General features: G+C 43.6%; 1 protein-coding gene across 2 annotated transcripts in view; it reads left to right on the top strand.

The window, feature by feature from the left end:
• Positions 1-18,633, top strand: part of MED23 (mediator complex subunit 23) — a 150,840-nt gene that overhangs the window by 25,988 nt on the left and 106,219 nt on the right. The window contains exons 8-11 of one of the 2 annotated variants that reach the window (XM_068231571.1): positions 2,274-2,343; positions 5,927-6,039; positions 17,566-17,661; positions 18,159-18,176. In XM_068231571.1, coding sequence (XP_068087672.1) covers positions 2,274-2,343; positions 5,927-6,039; positions 17,566-17,661; positions 18,159-18,176 — 297 coding nt within the window. The remainder of the gene's footprint in view (positions 1-2,273; positions 2,344-5,926; positions 6,040-17,565; positions 17,662-18,158; positions 18,177-18,633) is intronic. The other variant, XM_068231572.1, reaches the window with a different exon arrangement.

Here is an 18,633-nt window from a genome sequence, read left to right as displayed (position 1 = left end):
CCATACAATTCACAGGGAAAAAAAAAAAAAAGGAATTTTTTTTTTAAATTAAATCTGGCTATATTGAAAGGGGTCTTCTCCCACAGAAGATACAAAATAGTTTGCAAATTTGTCACGGACAGTTCCAGCTGCTGAGGTGTGACGTACGAAGCTGCCAGTGTGATCTGTGAAGGCCGCATCCACAATTTCATCGTAATTCACACCTTCCTTTTCACGCACAAAGTTGTGCAGTACACATGCTGCTTTTACAACATTGTCTACATGGTCAGGGGTCATCACCAGAGTGCTGTGGAAAACCCGCCATTTGTTAGACAACACTCCAAACACACACTCCACAAAACGGCGGGCTTTGGTGAGACGGTAATTAAACACCTTCTTCTTTGTGTCCAGATCTCTCTTTGGGTATGGCTTCATCAAATTGACATGAAGTGCAAAGGCTTCATCTCCGACCATCACATGTGGCATTGGTTCCCCATGTTCCTGGATTGGTTTAGGCCCCGGAAGGTTCAAAGTACCATTGTACAACCGGCTGCCAATGAGAGACGATCGGAAGATGTTGGAATCTGCAGTACTGCCATAGGATCCTACATCAATCGTCAGAAACTTATAGTTGGCATCGACAACTGCCATGAGCACCACTGAAAAGTACTTCTTATAGTTGTAGTACCGTGATCCAGAACCACTTGGAAGTTGTATCCGAATATGTTTTCCATCCACGGCACCAACACAATTTGGAAACTTGGCCTTTTTAAGGAAGGAGTCTGCAGCATCCTTCCACAACTGCTCAGTCGGTGAAGGCATGAAGATTGGCTGCAAGACTTCCCATATCTTCTGGCACGTGTCGTGAACAATCCCTTGCACTGTTGATCTACCCAAACGAAACTGGTAGTGTAAGGAGGCAAAAGTCTCACCCGTAGCAAGGAATCTAGAAAAATGGGAAAAAAAAATTAGCCTTCACAAACACAAAAAAACACTTGTAACACACAGCGAATAAACTACATACATTAGGTGTACTCACCGCAGTGTCACCAGGAGACGCTCAGCAGGACTCACTGGTGAACGCATGTTGGTATGCTGCCTGTGAAGGGAAGGAGATAGCAGGACCAACAGCTCGTCAAAGGAATCCACGGTCATCCGCACGTAGCCAAAGAAACGAGCAGGATGTCTTCTGAGATCGTGGTAAAGGGACATAAATGCACCTCTACTGGATCTCTCTGCAACAATAGGATGAACCCACAGCCTCCCAGCACTCACCCTGTGACCCGTCGGAGGCCTCGACAGAAGCGCCCTGAGAGTCACAAGCTTCAGCTGAACAAGGCACGCTTGAATCTCATCCATATCTCCAGCAAGAAAAACGCAATTCACAATACAAACCAGAGCTCTGGGCAAAGTATGTCACCAGCACTCGGAGTACAGGAAGTACAAAGGTATTTCCGCTTCCTGCAGACACATAACCAAGCCCTTTCCCTTTAAAAACGCCCACTTCCTGTAAAAGCCAGCAAAAGCCAAGAAAACGCAACGCTAGCAAACGCTACTACATGAAAGCTAATAAAAGCCTGTAAACGCTTAGCAGTTAAACGCTAGCGTTCTTGAAAAAAAAAAACGCGGGCGTTTGAACGCGGCGTTTAAAAACGCTCCGCAGACGTCCGTCTGAACCAGCCCTAAGACCATAGCGGAGCAGTTGTAACATAAATGTTGTAAGGCTGGATCCACACTATAAGCGCTTTTCTGATCGCTTTGTGATTGATAGCGCAATCTTTACCGTGATTTTAATGACAGTGAATGGAAGAAATTTTTAGAAAGCGCTCAGAAAAGCGCTAATAGTGTGGATCCGGCCTAAGAGAAGATAGTGTTATGAAAAGGTTCTGTGTAGTTGGGTCGTGTGTGGAGAGGCTAGTGGATTAATGCATAGGGGTGTGGACATTGCAGGTGATGTGAGTCTAGGGATGTGGACATAATTGGTGGTGTAAGTGCCTGACATATGTCAGGGATCAGGGCAAAGAGCTCAGTTATCATAGACCTACATTTATCAGTTGATCGGGTGTATACAGGCAATTGCAAGATCATATGAAATATATAAAATGCTGTATAACCTCATGCATCTTGCACTGATCTACGGAAGCTGATTGCAGCTGATTACTGCAGTTAGTATTATTGGGAAAGACCAATCTTGTGCTTCATATTATCACAGATTACCTATATAATACAATGTTTCATATATCTTAAACTGGTATTAAAGTGTAAGATATATTTAATTTTTTTTTTTTTTTAAGTTGTTAGCAAACTTGGTGTCTGATTTTATGGACAGCTTCCGGCCCACTGCAAGAATTAATTCAATCTGTGGTAAGTTAATTGAAAATGTGAAGCCACCTGCTTGCTTTGAATTACAACTTATTTCTGCAATCATGCATTCAAAATGTGACCTGACTACTTTTGTTTCCAACTGTGAGGCCTAGTGCACACCGGAGCGTTTCCGCTGCTGTTTGCGATCTGCTTGCGGGTGCGGATCCGCTAGGGTAATGTATTTCAATGGGCTGGTGCACACCAGAGCGGGAGGCGTTTTGCAGAAACACATACTCCCAGGCTGCTGCAGATTTTGGATTGCGGATGCGTTTCTGCCTCAATGTTAAGTATAGGAAAACCGCAAACCGCTCTGAAAAACGGCACTTCAGAGCGGTTTGCCAGGCATTTTTTGTTACAGTAGCTGTTCAGTAACAGCTTTACTGTAACAATACATGAAATCTACTACACCAAAAACGCTTCACTAAACCGCAAAATGCTAGTTGAAACGCTACAGAAAAATAAGAAAAATCGTTTCAAAATCTGCTAGCATTTTGCGGATCTGCTAGCGGTTTTTGGTGTGCACCAGGCCTGAGAGTGAGGAAGACCAATACTCCATTTAGACCAGCAGTCTTGGAGCTACATCTATCACACACATGCATACATCTAATCAGCCCAACACAGACCTCCCCAGCCTAACCTCTTTCCCATCGGTCCAACTCCTAGGCACTCTCTCCCTTGTGACTTCTAGAATGCCAGATCTGTCTGCAACAAGCTCACATCCATCCATGAGCTCTTCCTCTCCAAATTACTCAACTTCCTCATCCAACTGGAGACATGGCAAACCCTCTCTGACTGTACTGAGACGCAGCCCGCTCCTAGGGGGATAACACTTTAGCCACACCCCCAGACCTCACAGCAGGACTGAGGGAGAGGTGGGTCTACTCTTCTCTCCATCCTGTAACTTCTGGGTCATCTCACCACCCTCATCCCTGCACTTCTCATCCTATGATGCCCATGCAATCCGCCTCATTCCCTCCCAGCCATCATTGTGTTCCTATATTGCTCCCTGTCTACTCTAACTCCACTCTTCCTCGACAACCTGGCCTCTTCGCTTACCCACATCCTGTAATTCGACTTTCCCACCATCATCCTCAGGGACTTCAATTTACCCATAGATGAGCCCAACACTCCTGCCATCATACAGTTACTCACCCTCACAAACAATGGTTCGCACGACAGCCTGGGGCCCCCAAACCACCATGCGAAACCCAGAGGGAAGAGTGGGCGGACCCTGGACCTCTCACTCCCAGCGAAGTCACCCCCACTGCCTCTGAACTGAATACTACAAAACACAGGTGGGAAATTGCATTAGATGGGAGTGAGCAAATTGTGTGTTTTGTAGCTACTCACCCTCACCAGTTCCCTCCGCCTCTCTCAACACCTCACACACACGCACACCCACACCTATTGTGCCCGTCATATTAATATACTCATATTCTCCAAGTCAGCCTCCCTTAGCAAACTGGACATCATGCTTTTCATGATCTCTGGTTATCACTTTCTCACTTTCACCATCTCCCCATCCAACGCTCTCCTCCCCAGCCCTTAACTTGGTCAATGGCAGAGAGACCTGTTATGTGAAACCTACCATCCTAGCAGACCCCTTCCTCTCCCTCTCCTCCTACCTCCCCACCCTTACATGCTCTAATAAGGCGGCAGCACAATATAATCTAGCCCTCTCATTTACTTTAGATGAGGCTGCCACCCTAATCGTTTATCCTAACAAGCCCTCCAACTCAAGCAGCTGAACAGAAATGGAGGAAATCGTATCTCACTTCCAACTTCCTAGACTATAAGGCCAAGCTGCTAATCTTCCACACTGCCCTCTCTGAAGCAAAAGTTACTTTACAGCCTTGATCGGAAACCGAAGCTTCCAACCCTCAACTTCTCTCCCCCCTCCCCAGTTACAGTGGTTTGCAAAAGTATTCTGCCCCCTTGAAGTTTTCCACATTTTGTCATATTACTGCCACAAACCTGCATCAATTTTATTGGAATTCCAGGTGAAAGACCAATACAAAGTGGTGTACACGTGAGAAGTGGAACCAAAATCATACATTATTCCAAACATTTAAAAAAAAAACAAAAAAAAAACTGCGTTTTGCATTTTGGCCAAAAAGTTCTATTTTGGTCTCATCTGACTAGAGCACCTTTTTCTACATGTTTACTGTGTCCCCCACATGGCTTGTGGCAAATGGGACTTCTTATGCTTTTCTGTTAACAATGGCTTTCTTCTTGTCACTCTACCATAAGAGCCAACTTTTGTACAGTGCATGACTAATAGTTGTCCTATGAACAGATTCCCCCACCTGAGCTGTAGATCTCTGCAGCTCCTCCAGAGTCACCATGGACCTCTTGACTGCATTTCTGATCAGCGCTCTCCTTGTTCGGCTTGTGAGTTTAGGTGGACAGCCTTGTCTTGGTAGGTTTACAGTTGTGCCATACTCCCATTTCTGAATGATTGCTTGAACAGTACTCCGTGGGATGTTCAAGGCTTTAGAAATCTTTTTGTAGCCTAAGCCTGCTTTAAATTACTCAATAACTTTATCCCTGACCTGTCTAGTGTGTTTTTGGACTTCATGGTGTTGTTGCTCCCAAGATTCTGTTAGACAGCCTCTGAGGCCGTCACAGAGCAGCTGTATTTGTACTGACATTCGATTACACACAGGTGCACTCTATTTAGTCATTAGCACTCATCAGGCAATGTCTATGGGCAACTGACTGCACTCAGACCAAAGGGGGCTGAATAATTACGGACAACCCACTTTGCAGTTATTGATTTGTAAAAAATGTTTGGAATCATGTATGATTTTGGTTCCACTTCTCACGTGTACACCACTTTGTATTGGTCTTTCACCTGGAATTCCAATAAAATTGATTCATGTTTGTGGCAGTAATATGACAAAATGTGGAAAACTTCAAGGGGGGCTGAATACTTTTGCAACCACTGTAAATACGAACCAAAGTTTGGATATAATGAAAGCAGGAACAAAACATTGACTGTTATTAGCATGCAGATTTTTGTTCCAGAACAATGCTAAAAAAATAAAATGCATAAATGAAAACTAGGTCTATAAATCATGTTATACAAGAATAAAGTATTAAACAATTTACAGGCATAATTTTTTTGCAAAAGCACATATTCCAAAATGAGACCTTTTATATTTATAAGAAAGAGAGCTTTGAGGACACAGTACGTAACTTTGAGTGACGTAACTCTTACATAAGTAACCTATTAAAGAATGTTTGTTAATTCTTGCAGAAACCTACATTTATTTTAACTTATACTGATGGGCCAACGTTTTCTTTCTGTCCTGTGCCATTTTTTAAAAAAAATTTTTTTTTTTTTTTTTTTTATAAATGCCCGTTTTGCATATGGAAAATACTCTCCTATTTTATTGTGTAACGCTTCACAATCTATTCATCTACAATATCATGTAGATGAACAGGTACTGTACACTTTGTCTGTACCAATCCATTATGGTTGTTGTGCATTAAGGCAACAAGGTTATACATATAAAAAATGGGTATTTTGAGTAAATGAATTGTGTACCTGATAGGCTTTCATTTTGTATTTGATTCACAGGTCGTTGCAGTCTCCTTCCTGTTGTGAACAATTCAGGAGCTATTTGTAACTCCTGGAAACTGGATCCGCTAAGCTTATGCTTTCCATTAAAGGGACATTTGCCTTATGACAAGGTATGTTGCCTTAATTCACCGTAATTGTAGATTTTAAACAAAATTCCTTGCAGGATTTTTTAATGAGAAAAATTGAACTAATGTACTGGATCATTTTATGGATGTAACTATGAGAAGATGGTGTTCATCTCTGTTATGCAGCTGCATGCATTTCTTAATTTAGTCAATGATGATTAGAAGAGAACTTTATTCCAGAATCTCGCATTGATAAGATGATAGAAGGCATGCCAAATTGGAGCCCCCTACTTTCCTCAGTCAAAACCATAGTTGTTTGTTTTTGAGAATTGTAAGATTTTCAACATGGTCACGGGATGCTACTGCTGTTTCATGCAAGCCTTAAAGTGACTCTGTAACAAAAATTACAACGTTTTTTCTACCATCCTACAAGTTCCTAAACCTATTCTAATGTGATCTGGCTTGCTGCAGCTCTTTCTACTATAACCATCTCTGTAATAAATCAATGTATCTTTCCCCTGTCAGACTTGTCGGCCTGTGTCTGGAAGGCTGCCAAGTTCTTCAGTGTTGAACTGTTCCTCTATGCACACTCCAGTGTGTGTTTTATTTACATAAGCCAGCAGCTTCTCTGCTATCTTATCAGTGATAGAAGAGAGATGGATAAAAATCCTCCTCTGGAGGCTGTGAAAGGAGCTGGTCTGTCGCATACTAAGGAATTAACCACATAGGCAGAGCTGTCTGCAGGAAGTCTGTAATGTTCAGTGCATGAGAGAAGCTGGGGACACAAGGTAAACACACACAAGTGATCTCTTGAGATTCAGAAGTAAGGCTGTATGCAGCCTGCTTGTGTATGGATGTATTTTCTATGTGTGGACATGCTGTACATCAACCTACTTCCTGTTTTGGTGGCCATTTTGTTTGTTTATAAACAAACTTTTTAAAACAGTTTTTGACTACTTTTAATGCGGCGGGGAGCGGTGAAATTGTGACAGAGGGTAATAGGAGATGTCCCCTAACGCACTGGTATGTTTACTTTTGTGCGATTTTAACAATACAGATTCTCTTTAACAACTTCAGCCTGCGGGTTGTTTTCACCTTAAGAATGCAAGCAATTTTCACCTTTCAGCGCTCATCCTATTTATTTGCAAATAACTTTATTACTACTTATCATACCAACATTTTCAATATCTTATTTTGTCACAAGTTGGGGTTGCTCTTGTTTTCAGCTTTACTTTTTTCTATGCAATTTAAAGGGAAAATTTAACTACCGTATATACTCGCAAGCAAGCCGTATTTTTCACCCCCCAAAAGTGGCCCAAAAGTTGGGGGGTCGGCTTGCTTGCAAGTCATGGGTAGGTGGTGCCCCTCTCCGCTCCCCCCGCGGCCGCCACTGCTATTACCTTAGGCGGCGCCGCTTCCTCTATCCCCGTCCTGCTCCGATAACTAACTACTTCACAGCAGCGCGCCCCCCACTGCTGTGATGACGGAGGAAACCATAGAGAGCGGTTCCCATAGTAACGGCATCGCCGCTACAGGAAGCCGCTCTCTCTGGTTTCCTCCTTCATCATAGCAGCGAGGGGCGCGCTACTGTGAATTAGTTAGTTACCGGAGCAGGACGGGGATAGAGGAAGCCGCGCCGCCTAAGGTAGCAGTTGGCTGATGGTGTAATGGTTAAGGGCTCTGCCTCTGACACAGGAGACCAGGGTTCGATTCTCGGCTCTGCCTGTTCAGTAAGCCAGCACTAATTCAGTAGGAGACCTTTGACAAGTCTCCCTTACACTGCTACTGCCAATAGAGCGCGCCCTAGTGGCTCTGCTCTGGCGCTTTGAGTCCGCAAGGAGAAAAGCGCAATATAAATGTTATTTGTCTTGTCTAATAGCAGCGGCGGCCGCGGGGGGAGCGGGGAGGGACACTAGCTACCTACCCACCCACCTACCCATACTGGGGCACTATGCTAGCTATACTAGGCACTATACTAGCTATACTGAGCACTATACTAGCTATACTGGGGCACTATACTAGCTATACTGGGACAGTAGTTTGCACTGTTGCAAACTACAGAGGCAGAAGAGTCTCAATCTTCTAACTGTAATATGAAATACTTAACGCAGGAAGAAGTGAAGGCAAGACTAAATAAATTAAAAATAGACAAGGCACCTGGCCCGGATGGCATGCATCCTCGGGTCCTAAGGGAATTAAGTTCAGTTATAGATAAACCCCTTTATCTTATCTTTTGTGACTCTCTTGCAACTGGCAGAGTCCCAGTGGATTCGGGTACAGCCCACGTTTTCCCATTATTTAAGAAGGGCAAAAAATCTGATCCAGGAAATTATAGACCTGTAAGTTTAACATCAGTTGTATGCAAACTATTTGAGGGGTTACTAAGAGATACTATACATGACTTCATAGTAGAAAATAATCTTATTTCTCAGCATCAACATGGGTTTACTAAAGACAGGTCCTGTTTGACTAACATGCTCAGCTTTTATGAGGTAGTGAATGCTAATATGGATATTGGGAATGCTGTAGATGTGATATACTTGGACTTTGCAAAGGCCTTCGACACTGTTCCCCACAAAAGTCTGGTGCAAAAGTTGAGGATGCAAGGACTGGGGAAGAGTCTGTGTTCATGGATAGGGAACTGGCTAATGGACAGAAAACAAAGAGTTGTGGTCAATGGATCGTACTCAAAATGGGAGACTGTTAGCAGTGGGGTCCCACAGGGGTCTGTTCTGGGTCCAGTGCTCTTCAATTTATTTATTAATGACCTAGTAGATGCAGTAGTGAGCAATGTTGCTATTTTTGCAGATGATACAAAATTGTGCAGAATCATCAACTCTCAGGAAGATAGTGTCATATTGCAACAGGATCTGGATAGGATGGCTATATGGGCACATACATGGCAGATGAAATTCAATGTTGACAAATGTAAGGTCATGCATTTTGGACGTACTAATGGTCTAGCACCATACACAATAAATGGGATACAGTTGGGGACATCAAACTTGGAGAAGGACTTAGGAGTACTCATTGACAACAAGTTAAATAATCGTACTCAATGCCAAGCAGCTGCAGCTAAAGCTAACAAAATTTTGGGATGCATTAAAAGGGAAATAAAAACTCGAGATGCTAGCATAATATTGCCCCTGTTTAACTCTCTAGTAAGGCCACATCTGGAATATGGAATTCAGTTCTGGGCACCACATTACAAAAAAGATATTGCAGTTTTAGAGCAGGTGCAGAGACGAGCAACAAAATTGATGCGTGGGATGGAAGGTCTCACTTATCGAGAAAGGTTAGATAAACTGGGTTTATTTAGTCTAGAGAAAAGACGCCTTAGAGGGGATCTAATTAACATGTATAAATACATCAGAGGGCAATATAATACCTTGGCGGATGAGCTTTTTGTCCCTAGGCCTTCTCAAAGGACTAGAGGACATGATCTGCGCATGGAGGAAAAACGTTTTAACCATTTATTTAGGAAAGGGTTCTTTACAGTAAGAGTGATTAAGATGTGGAATGCATTGCCACAGGAAGTCGTTATGGCAAACTCTATACCTGCATTTAAAGGGGGCTTAGATGCTTTCCTTGCGTTGAAAGACATCCATGGCTACAATTACTTGCCTAATGATGTTGATCCAGGGATTTTATCTGATTGCCATCTGGAGTCGGGAAGGAATTTTTCCCTTTAGGGGCTAATTGGACCATGCCTTGTAAGGGTTTTTTCGCCTTCCTCTGGATCAACAGGGATATGTGAGGGAGCAGGCTGGTGTTGTACTTTATACTGGTTGAACTCGATGGACGTATGTCTTTTTTCAACCAAAATAACTATGTAACTATGTAACTATGCTAGCTATACTGGGGCACTATGCTAGCTAAACTGAGCACTATACTAGCTAAACTGAGCACTATACTAGCTAAACTGAGCACTATACTAGCTAAACTGAGCACTATACTAGCTAAACTGAGCACTATACTAGCTAAACTGAGCACTATACTAGCTAAACTGAGCACTATACTAGCTAAACTGAGCACTACACTAGCTAAACTGAGCACTATACTAGCTAAACTGAGCACTATACTAGCTAAACTGGGGCACTTCACTAGCTATACTGAGCACTATACTGAGCACTATACTAGCTATACTGAGCACTATACTAGCTAAACTGGGGCACTATACTAGCTAAACTGGGGCACTATACTAGCTAAACTGGGGCACTATACTAGCTAAACTGGGGCACTTTACTAGCTATACTGGGCACTATACTAGCTATACTGGGCACTATACTAGCGATACTGGGACACACTAGGGGAATAAGGCGTCCAGCATTTCCTACCCCCGGCTTATATGGAGGTCAATCATTTTTTCCCTGTTTTTTCAGGTGAAAGTTGGGGGGTCGGCTTACATGCTTACAGGCTTGCTTGCGAGTATATACGGTATTTGTGTATTTTTATTTTTAAATGCTGTCACTTTTTTTTTTTTAAATTTGTACAAGTATTTTATTTTGGAAATTACAGGGAATGGTAGTTAGAAGGTGTTAACAGCTATAGTAAATTTTATGTATTTTTCTTTTAACCACTTGAGGACCACAGTCTTTTCGCCCCTTAAGGACCAGAGCCTTTTTCTCCATTCAGACCACTGCAGCTTTCACGGTTTATTGCTCGGTCATACAACCTACCACCTAAAGGAATTTTACCTCCTTTTCTTGTCACTAATACAGCTTTCTTTTGGTGCTATTTGATTGCTGCTGCGAGTTTTACTTTTTATTATATTCATCAAAAAAGACATGAATTTTGTCAAAAAAATTACTTTAACTTTCTGTGCTGACATTTTTCAAATAAAGTAAAATTTCCTATACATTTGAGCGCGAAAGTTATTCTGCTACATGTCTTTGATAAAAAAAAAAAAAAACATTCAGTGTATATTTATTGGATTGGGTAAAAGTTATAGCGTTTGCAAACTATGGTGCCAAAAGTGAATTTTCCCATTTTCAAGCATCTCTGACCTTTCTGCGCACCTGTCAGGTTTCATGAGGGGCTAAAATTCCAGGATAGTACAAATACCCCCCAAATGACCCCATTTTGGAAAGAAGACATCCCAAAGTATTCAGTGAGAGGCATGGTGAGTTCATAGATTTTATTTTTTGTCACAAGTTAGCGGAAAATGACACTTTGTGACAAAAAAAAAAAATTTCCATTCTTTCTAACTTGCGACAAAAAAAAGTTAAATCTGCCACGGACTCACTATGCTCCTCTCTGAATACCTTGAAGTGTCTACTTTCCAAAATGGGGTCATTTGTGGGGTGTGTTCACTGTCCTGGCATTTTGGGGGGTGCCTAATTGTAAGCACCCCTGTAAAGCCTAAAGATGCTCATTGGACTTTGGGCCCCTTAGCGCAGTTAGGCTGCAAAAAAGTGCCACACATGTGGTATTGCCGTACTCAGGAGAAGTAGTATAATGTGTTTGGGGTGTATTTTTACACATACCCATGCTGGGTGGGAGAAATATCTCCGTAAATGACAATTTTTTTTATTTTTTTTTATTTTTTTTACGCACAATTGTCTATTTATAGAGATATTTCTCCCACTCAGCATGGGTATGTGGAAAAATACACCCCAAAACACATTATACTACTTCTCCTGATTACGGCGATACCACATGTGTGGCACTTTTTTGCACCCTAACTGCGCTAAGGGGCCCAAAGTCCAATGAGTACCTTTAGGATTTCATAGGTCATTTTGAGAAATTTTGTTTCCAGACTACTCCTCACGGTTTAGGGCCCCTGAAATGCCAGGACAGTATAGGAACCCCACAAATTACCCCATTTTAGAAAGAAGACACCCCAAGGTATTCCGTTAGGAGTATGGTGAGTTCATAGAAGAATTTTTTTTTTTGTCACCAGTTAGCGGAAATTGATTTTAATTGTTTTTTTTCACAAAGTGTCATTTTCCGCTAACTTGTGACAAAAAATAAAATCTTCTATGAACTCACCATACTCCTAACGGAATACCTTGGGGTGTCTTCTTTCTAAAATGGGGTCATTTGTGGAGTTCCTATACTGCCCTGGCATTTTAGGGGCCCTAAACCGTGAGGAGTAGTCTTAAAACCAAATGTCGCAAAATGACCTGTAAAATCCTAAAGGTACTCATTGGACTTTGGGCCCCTTAGCGCACTTAAGGTGCAAAAAAGTGCCACACATGTGGTACCACCGTACTCAGGAGAAGTAGTATAATGTGTTTTGGGGTGTATTTTTACACATGCAGATGCTAGGTGGGAGAAATATCTCTGTAAATAACAATTATTTGATTTTTTTTTTACACACAATTGTCCATTTACAGAGCGATTTCTCCCACCCAGCATGGGTATGTGTAAAAATACACCACAAAACACATTATACTACTTCTCCTGAGTATGGCAATACCACATGTGTGACACTTTTTTGCAGCCTAGGTGCGCTAAGGGGCCCAACGTCCTATTCACAGGTCATTTTGAGGCATTTGTTTTCTAGACTACTCCTCACGGTTTAGGGCCCCTAACATGCCAGGGCAGTATAGGAACCCCACAAGTGACCCCATTTTAGAAAGAAGACACCCCAAGGTATTCCTTTAGGGGTATGGTGAGTTCATAGAAGATTTTATTTTTTGTCACAAGTTAGTGAAAAATGACACTTTGTGAAAACAACAATAAAAATCCAATTTCCACTAACTTTTTTGACAAAATAAAATCTTCTATGAACTCATCATACACTAACAGAATACCTTGGGGTGTCTTCTTTCTAAAATGGGGTCACTTGTGGGGTTCCTATACTGTCCTGGCATTTTACGGGCCCAAAACTGTGAGTAGTCTGGAAACCAAATTTCTCAAAATGACTGTTCAGGGGTATAAGCATCTGCAAATTTTGATGACAGGTGGTCTATGAGGGGGCAAATTTTGTGGAACCGGTCATAAGCAGGGTGGCCTCTTAAATGACAGGATGTATTGGGCTTGATCTGATGGATAGGAGTGCTAGGGGGGTGACAGAAGGTGATTGATGGGTGTCTCAGGGGGCGGTTAGAGGGGAAAATAGATGCAATCAATGCACTGGGGAGGTGATCGGAAGGGGGTCTGAGGGGGATCTGAGGGTTTGGCTGAGTGATCAGGAGCCCACACGGGGCAAATTAGGGCCTGATCTGATGGGTAGGTGTGCTAGGGGGTGACAGGAGGTGATTGATGGGTGTCTCAAGGTGTAATTAGAGGGGGGAAATAGATGCAAGCAATGCACTAGCGAGGTGATCAGGGCTGGGGTCTGAGGGCGTTCTGAGGTGTGGGCGGGTGATTGGGTGCCCGCAAGGGGCAGATTAGGGTCTAATCTGATGGGTAACAGTGACAGGTGGTGATAGGGGGTGATTGATGGGTAATTAGTTGGTGTTTAGAGGAGAGAAGAGATGTAAACACTGCACTTGGGAGGTGATCTGATGTCGGATCTGCGGGCGATCTATTGGTGTGGGTGGGTGATCAGATTGCCCGCAAAGGGGCAGGTTAGGGGCTGATTGATGGGTGGCAGTGACAGGGGGTGATTGACGGGTGATTGACAGGTGATCAGGGGGGATAGATGCATACAGTACACGGGGGGGGGGGGGGTCTGGGGAGAATCTGAGGGGTGGGGGGGTGATCAGGAGGGAGTAGGGGGCAGATTAGGGACTAAAAAAAATAGCGTTGACAGATAGTGACAGGGAGTGATTGATGGGTGATTAGTGGGGTGACTGGGTGCAAACAGTGGGCAGGGGGGTGGGCAGGGGGGGGGTCTGAGGGGTGCTGTAGGCAATCGGGGCAGGGGGGGGGAATCAGTGTGCTTGGGTGCAGACTAGGGTGGCTGCAGCCTGCCCTGGTGGTCCCTCGGACACTGGGACCACCAGGGCAGGAGGCAGCCAGTATAATAGGCTTTGTATACATTACAAAGCCTATTATACAAAGTACATGCGGCGATCCGGGTGCTAGTAACCCGCCGGCGCTTCCGAACGACCCGGCGGGTTACAGCGAACGGGGACGGAGCCAGTCCCCGGCGGCTGATCGCGTCACGAATGACGCGCTCGCCGCATAGCAACGCCCGCAGCCGCCCCCGTCGATGGGCGTATTGCGGTCGTTTGGGCCCGGACTTTGCCGCCGCCCATCGGCTGGGGGCGGTCCTTAAGTGGTTAATTTTACTTTTTGGCTGTCAGATGACACTATACTCTATCCTGGGTTGCCAGAAAGGGTTTGATTACTTTTTACGTTAACTTTTATTATTGCGAATGAAGATGGCTCCTGATTGGAGTCATGTTCATTCATATACCAGCCTTTTAATTGGCTCAGGAACACGTTCCCGTCCACCAATTACCGACATTTAAAAGGGAACTTGAACCCAGTAAAATTATTTAAAATAAACACATTATGTACCTGCAAATAAATATTATATACTTACCTCGCCGTCAGTTCCTGTCAGACGCTCACCATTTTCTTCTAAAAACAATCCCTTCCAGTTCTGACAAGATTTTGTCAGAACTAAAGTATATCAGTTTCTGTCAGTTATAAATCAGTTGCTGTCAGTTATAGCTGAAAGAAAAACTGATGTGCAGAGTAATGTCCATGTTTCCCCATTGCTCAAGTGGGCGATGTTACAGTTTAACTGAGTACTGACCCGGAAGCTGTTACAGGGTCATTGCCATTTTTAAAATGGAGGATGGAGAATTCCATTGATCAGTGGACAAACAGGATGTAGAAGAGGAGAAAGAGGCTGATGAACTATGCGGGAGTTAAGTATGACTGGTGTATGTTTGTTTTGACTTTAAATTTTCAGTTCTGGTTTGCTTTAAGTCCCGCCATGAAAAAGCAACGGGCACGTGCACCTGCCGCTGGTTATCAGGACGCGCCTCCTAAATGATTTAAAGAGTCTCAAAAGGGATGCATATATGCATCCAGTTTGAGTTAGGTGGTTAAAGCACACCCAAACTGTGCTTAAATCTATAGCTTTTACTTGCCGTAGGCTTCTTCCAGCTCCCTGTAGTCTGTGAGGTCCCTCTGCATCCTCTTTGTCCCCTCCATTCTCCTGCTGGTGGCTCCGTTATATGTTTGACCTGAACACGAATCATGACGACTACGCATGTTTGGCCCCGTCTGCATGCATGTCTCCATCGTGTTCCTGTCGCCAGTAGTGATGCGCATGCCCGGTTCTTGAAAGTAAGAACTGTGCATGTGCAGAATGCTCCTGGCAATGACGATGGGAGCGTGATCGGGATGAGCACGCTGACAGCGTTGCACATGCACCATCGGCACAACTTGCGTTCTGGTCACACATGTATCGGAACCACCAGCGAGAGTACCTCACGGACTACAGAGGGCTGGAAGAATCCCCACGTAAGTAAAGGGATACAGATTTCAGCACAGTTCAGGTGTGCCTTTAGTGAGAAAAATTCACTTCAGGTTTGATACTGGCCTAAGAAGAGGGAAGGATCTGGATACCATAGAGCCTTCCCATTTCTCCATGCTTGCCGTCGTTCCTGCAACATGTCTTGTGAAACTTCTTGGATCTGTAAGGTTGAATGAAGTTAACATTTCTTTAGGGCCAGAGCCCACTGACGCAGTTGTGTCCGCTTTTCACTTAAACATCAATGTTAGAGATGCTGAAAAGCGGACAGAAGCGGATACAACTGCATCAGTGGCCTCAGGCACTTAAGGTGGCCACACACTGGTCGATTTGCCATCAGATTCGACCAACAGATAGATCCCTCTTTGATCAGAGAGGGATCGTATGGCCACCTTTACTGCAAACAGATTGTGAACCGATTTCAGCCTGAAACCGTTCACAATCGGTGGTGGTGGTGGCGCTGCCGCCACTCCCCGCCCCACATACATTACCTGTTCCGCCGGCGCGAGTCCCGTTGACACCGCTGCTTCGTCTCCGCGCTGGTCTGGTCTCCGAAATGCTTCTCTTCTTCCTGCCCGGCAGGAAGTTTAAACAGTAGAGGGCGCTACGGCGGAACAGGTAATGTATACCCGCTGTATTGCGTCGGTCGTCGGGCATTGGAACACTGCTATCGACGCACTCTCGACCCGCCGGCGCTCTAAAAAAAAAAAATCTTCCGCACGGATGAGTCGACGGGAATGATGGATTTCGGACGGAAATCCATCGGTGTGCGCGGCGATTTCACAGCCGTTTCGATCACTGTGATCAAAACGGTTGTATATCAGCGGGAAAATCGTTAGGTGTATGGGCCCCTTTAATATCGTAATTAATACATCTAACATTTGTAATAGCTGAAGCATAAATCCAGGATGTTTAACATAGTAGGCTTAGCATTTTGTGATGTCATGTTTTTCACATGTTTTAAAAAGGCCTCTCTTCCAAAGGTAACTGAACTGCGCGCTTGTCGGGCAGTTCAGTCTGCTGTCCACAATCGCCTTTCAGCAAGTGTTATACAAGTAGTAGTTTGAAGACCATTAAAGAAGAACTGTAACGACATATAGTAGAATGCAGCTAATTATTCAAAATACCCACTGTTATGTTAACTATCCTGGTCTCCTTTCCAAAAACACTTCCTATAGCTGGGTAATGCTACATATTTGTATGTACGCCCAACCTCCCACTGATAGTTCTAGGCTGTTTATCGTGCGTAATTCTCCCCCCTGAGCATTCTGGGAGACCAGCTATGTTTCTTTACTGGCTTCGGAATGCTCAGTAACTGAACATTCTGCAGAGATCACTTGCCAGTGCTGCCTGTGATACATTTTCAGAATGTAAATGAGGGTAAGGGTAAATTTTACAATGGGTAAATACTGACAAATGTATTTATAACTAAATATTGTGTGTAAGTAAAAAAAAATAAAAAAAAGTACTATTAAAATAAGCAGTTTTATTAATTACATTATTTTGGTTACAGTTCCTCTTTAACTTTGTATTACTATAATGCTGGGCAGACATGGCCCAGATTCTTCTTATCAATCGAGCCGCTGATGGCTCGATTGATCATTTTCAACATGTCCGATCATCGCGTGGAGCGATTCCCGGCTTGATCCCCTCGGGCGGACAATAGGCAAAAATGAAGCGCTGAGAAGGAAGTGCCCGCGGGGACGAGCGGGAATCGATCCGCGCGGACGAGCAGTGACGCGCCGGCATCAAGCCACTGGCTCGATTCCAGCGCATAAAAGTGCCGTGTATGCCCAGCATAAGGCTCTAAAGTAGTAATCTGATCAGCAGCTAAAGTGGTAAACAGAGTTCTTGATTCAATTACCACAGTTGTGTATTGTTCCATGTAGCATTCCACATTATGAAAGTGGCAAACACCACGGATTCTCTGCCTAGATAAACATACAGTACTGTATTGCTATACATTGATGATGATACAAGTAGTGACACACTAAAAAATGTAAATCTTTTCACTTGGTTGGTATTTTTTTTTTCAAGTGTGGAGAGCAAAAACACCCTGTTTGGCATTTTATAAAATGGCTCCTGCATGGGAGAGTGTGATGATCACTTTAACCTGCGACTGCATTTACTTGACTATAAAATAGCATTATTGTGCTGCTTTTTCCATTCAATGTTCTCTTTTCTTTCAGGATTTGTTTGAGCCACAGACTGCTCTGTTACGATACGTCTTGGAACAGCCCTATTCCCGGGACATGGTGTGCAACATGTTAGGACTGAATAAGGCGGTATGACAGTACATCTAGACCTCTTCCTCCTAATACACCTCTACCCTTTATTTTCTTTTTTCCTCCGCTATAGCAGACTGAACAAAACAGTATTGATAGAAGTCCCTTACATTTATTTTAATGCCTTCTGGGGTCATTGAAGCTCACCTTCCTTATGTATTTTTTTTGGGGGGACTCTGCCTGGGGGTTTAAGTGGAATAAATAGTTTAAAAGGACTTTTTGTTTGCATTGCTTTCCCCTTCCTATAAGGCCAATCTCAAGAGAGCCCTTTGTCAGCCTAATGCACCACTAAAGAACACTGAATAATTCACCCCATTTTCTTCCAATTCCTAACAGAGTACTAACTAAATGTAATGGGACCCCCTTCCGATACCATTGGTGGGTATTCTCTGACTCTGGGCATCTTGAGGCAGGCCTCATAGTCACTGTTTTGTCTTTTCTTTTTTTCTTCCTTTATTTTTGTTCTGTCTTGTCCTGCCCATCCTCCAATGCCCTAGACCTTGAACATTGCTCAGGTATGTTCACAACCTTCTTCTTGTATTGTGACTAACAGTACTGCTGGCTGCTTTGTAGCCATTGATCCCATGTAGCATACACCCAGACATGGTCAGGGCTTGAAATTGGCCAGGCCGCACCATTCTAATCTCATACATCCAGCCAGGCACCTTTTTAAAGTTGCATTTAGTTTGAAGTGAATCTTTCTTAGTCATAGACCCTTCAGTAGTTTTATGAATGGGTCTAGTTTTATAGTGTGTGAATGTTGGATTTCCATCACCTTTTCAAAAAGATTGTGACCGGTCTACAGTACTACTTAGCATCATACTGTCCTTTTTTCTTGTTTTTCACCTGGTATGGCTGATTTTCGTGGTGAGAGGGACTTTCTTTTTTGTAATCTGCTTCTCCTATCTTCCGTCTCTATTGCCATTCTGTATCTCTCTATCATGTACTTTTTCACATATTCTCCCGAGAGCT

This window comes from Hyperolius riggenbachi, chromosome 4 (assembly GCF_040937935.1).
Source record: "Hyperolius riggenbachi isolate aHypRig1 chromosome 4, aHypRig1.pri, whole genome shotgun sequence".
Classification (NCBI taxonomy): Eukaryota; Metazoa; Chordata; class Amphibia; order Anura; family Hyperoliidae; genus Hyperolius; species Hyperolius riggenbachi.
This window is presented reverse-complemented; position numbering and strand designations above follow the sequence as displayed.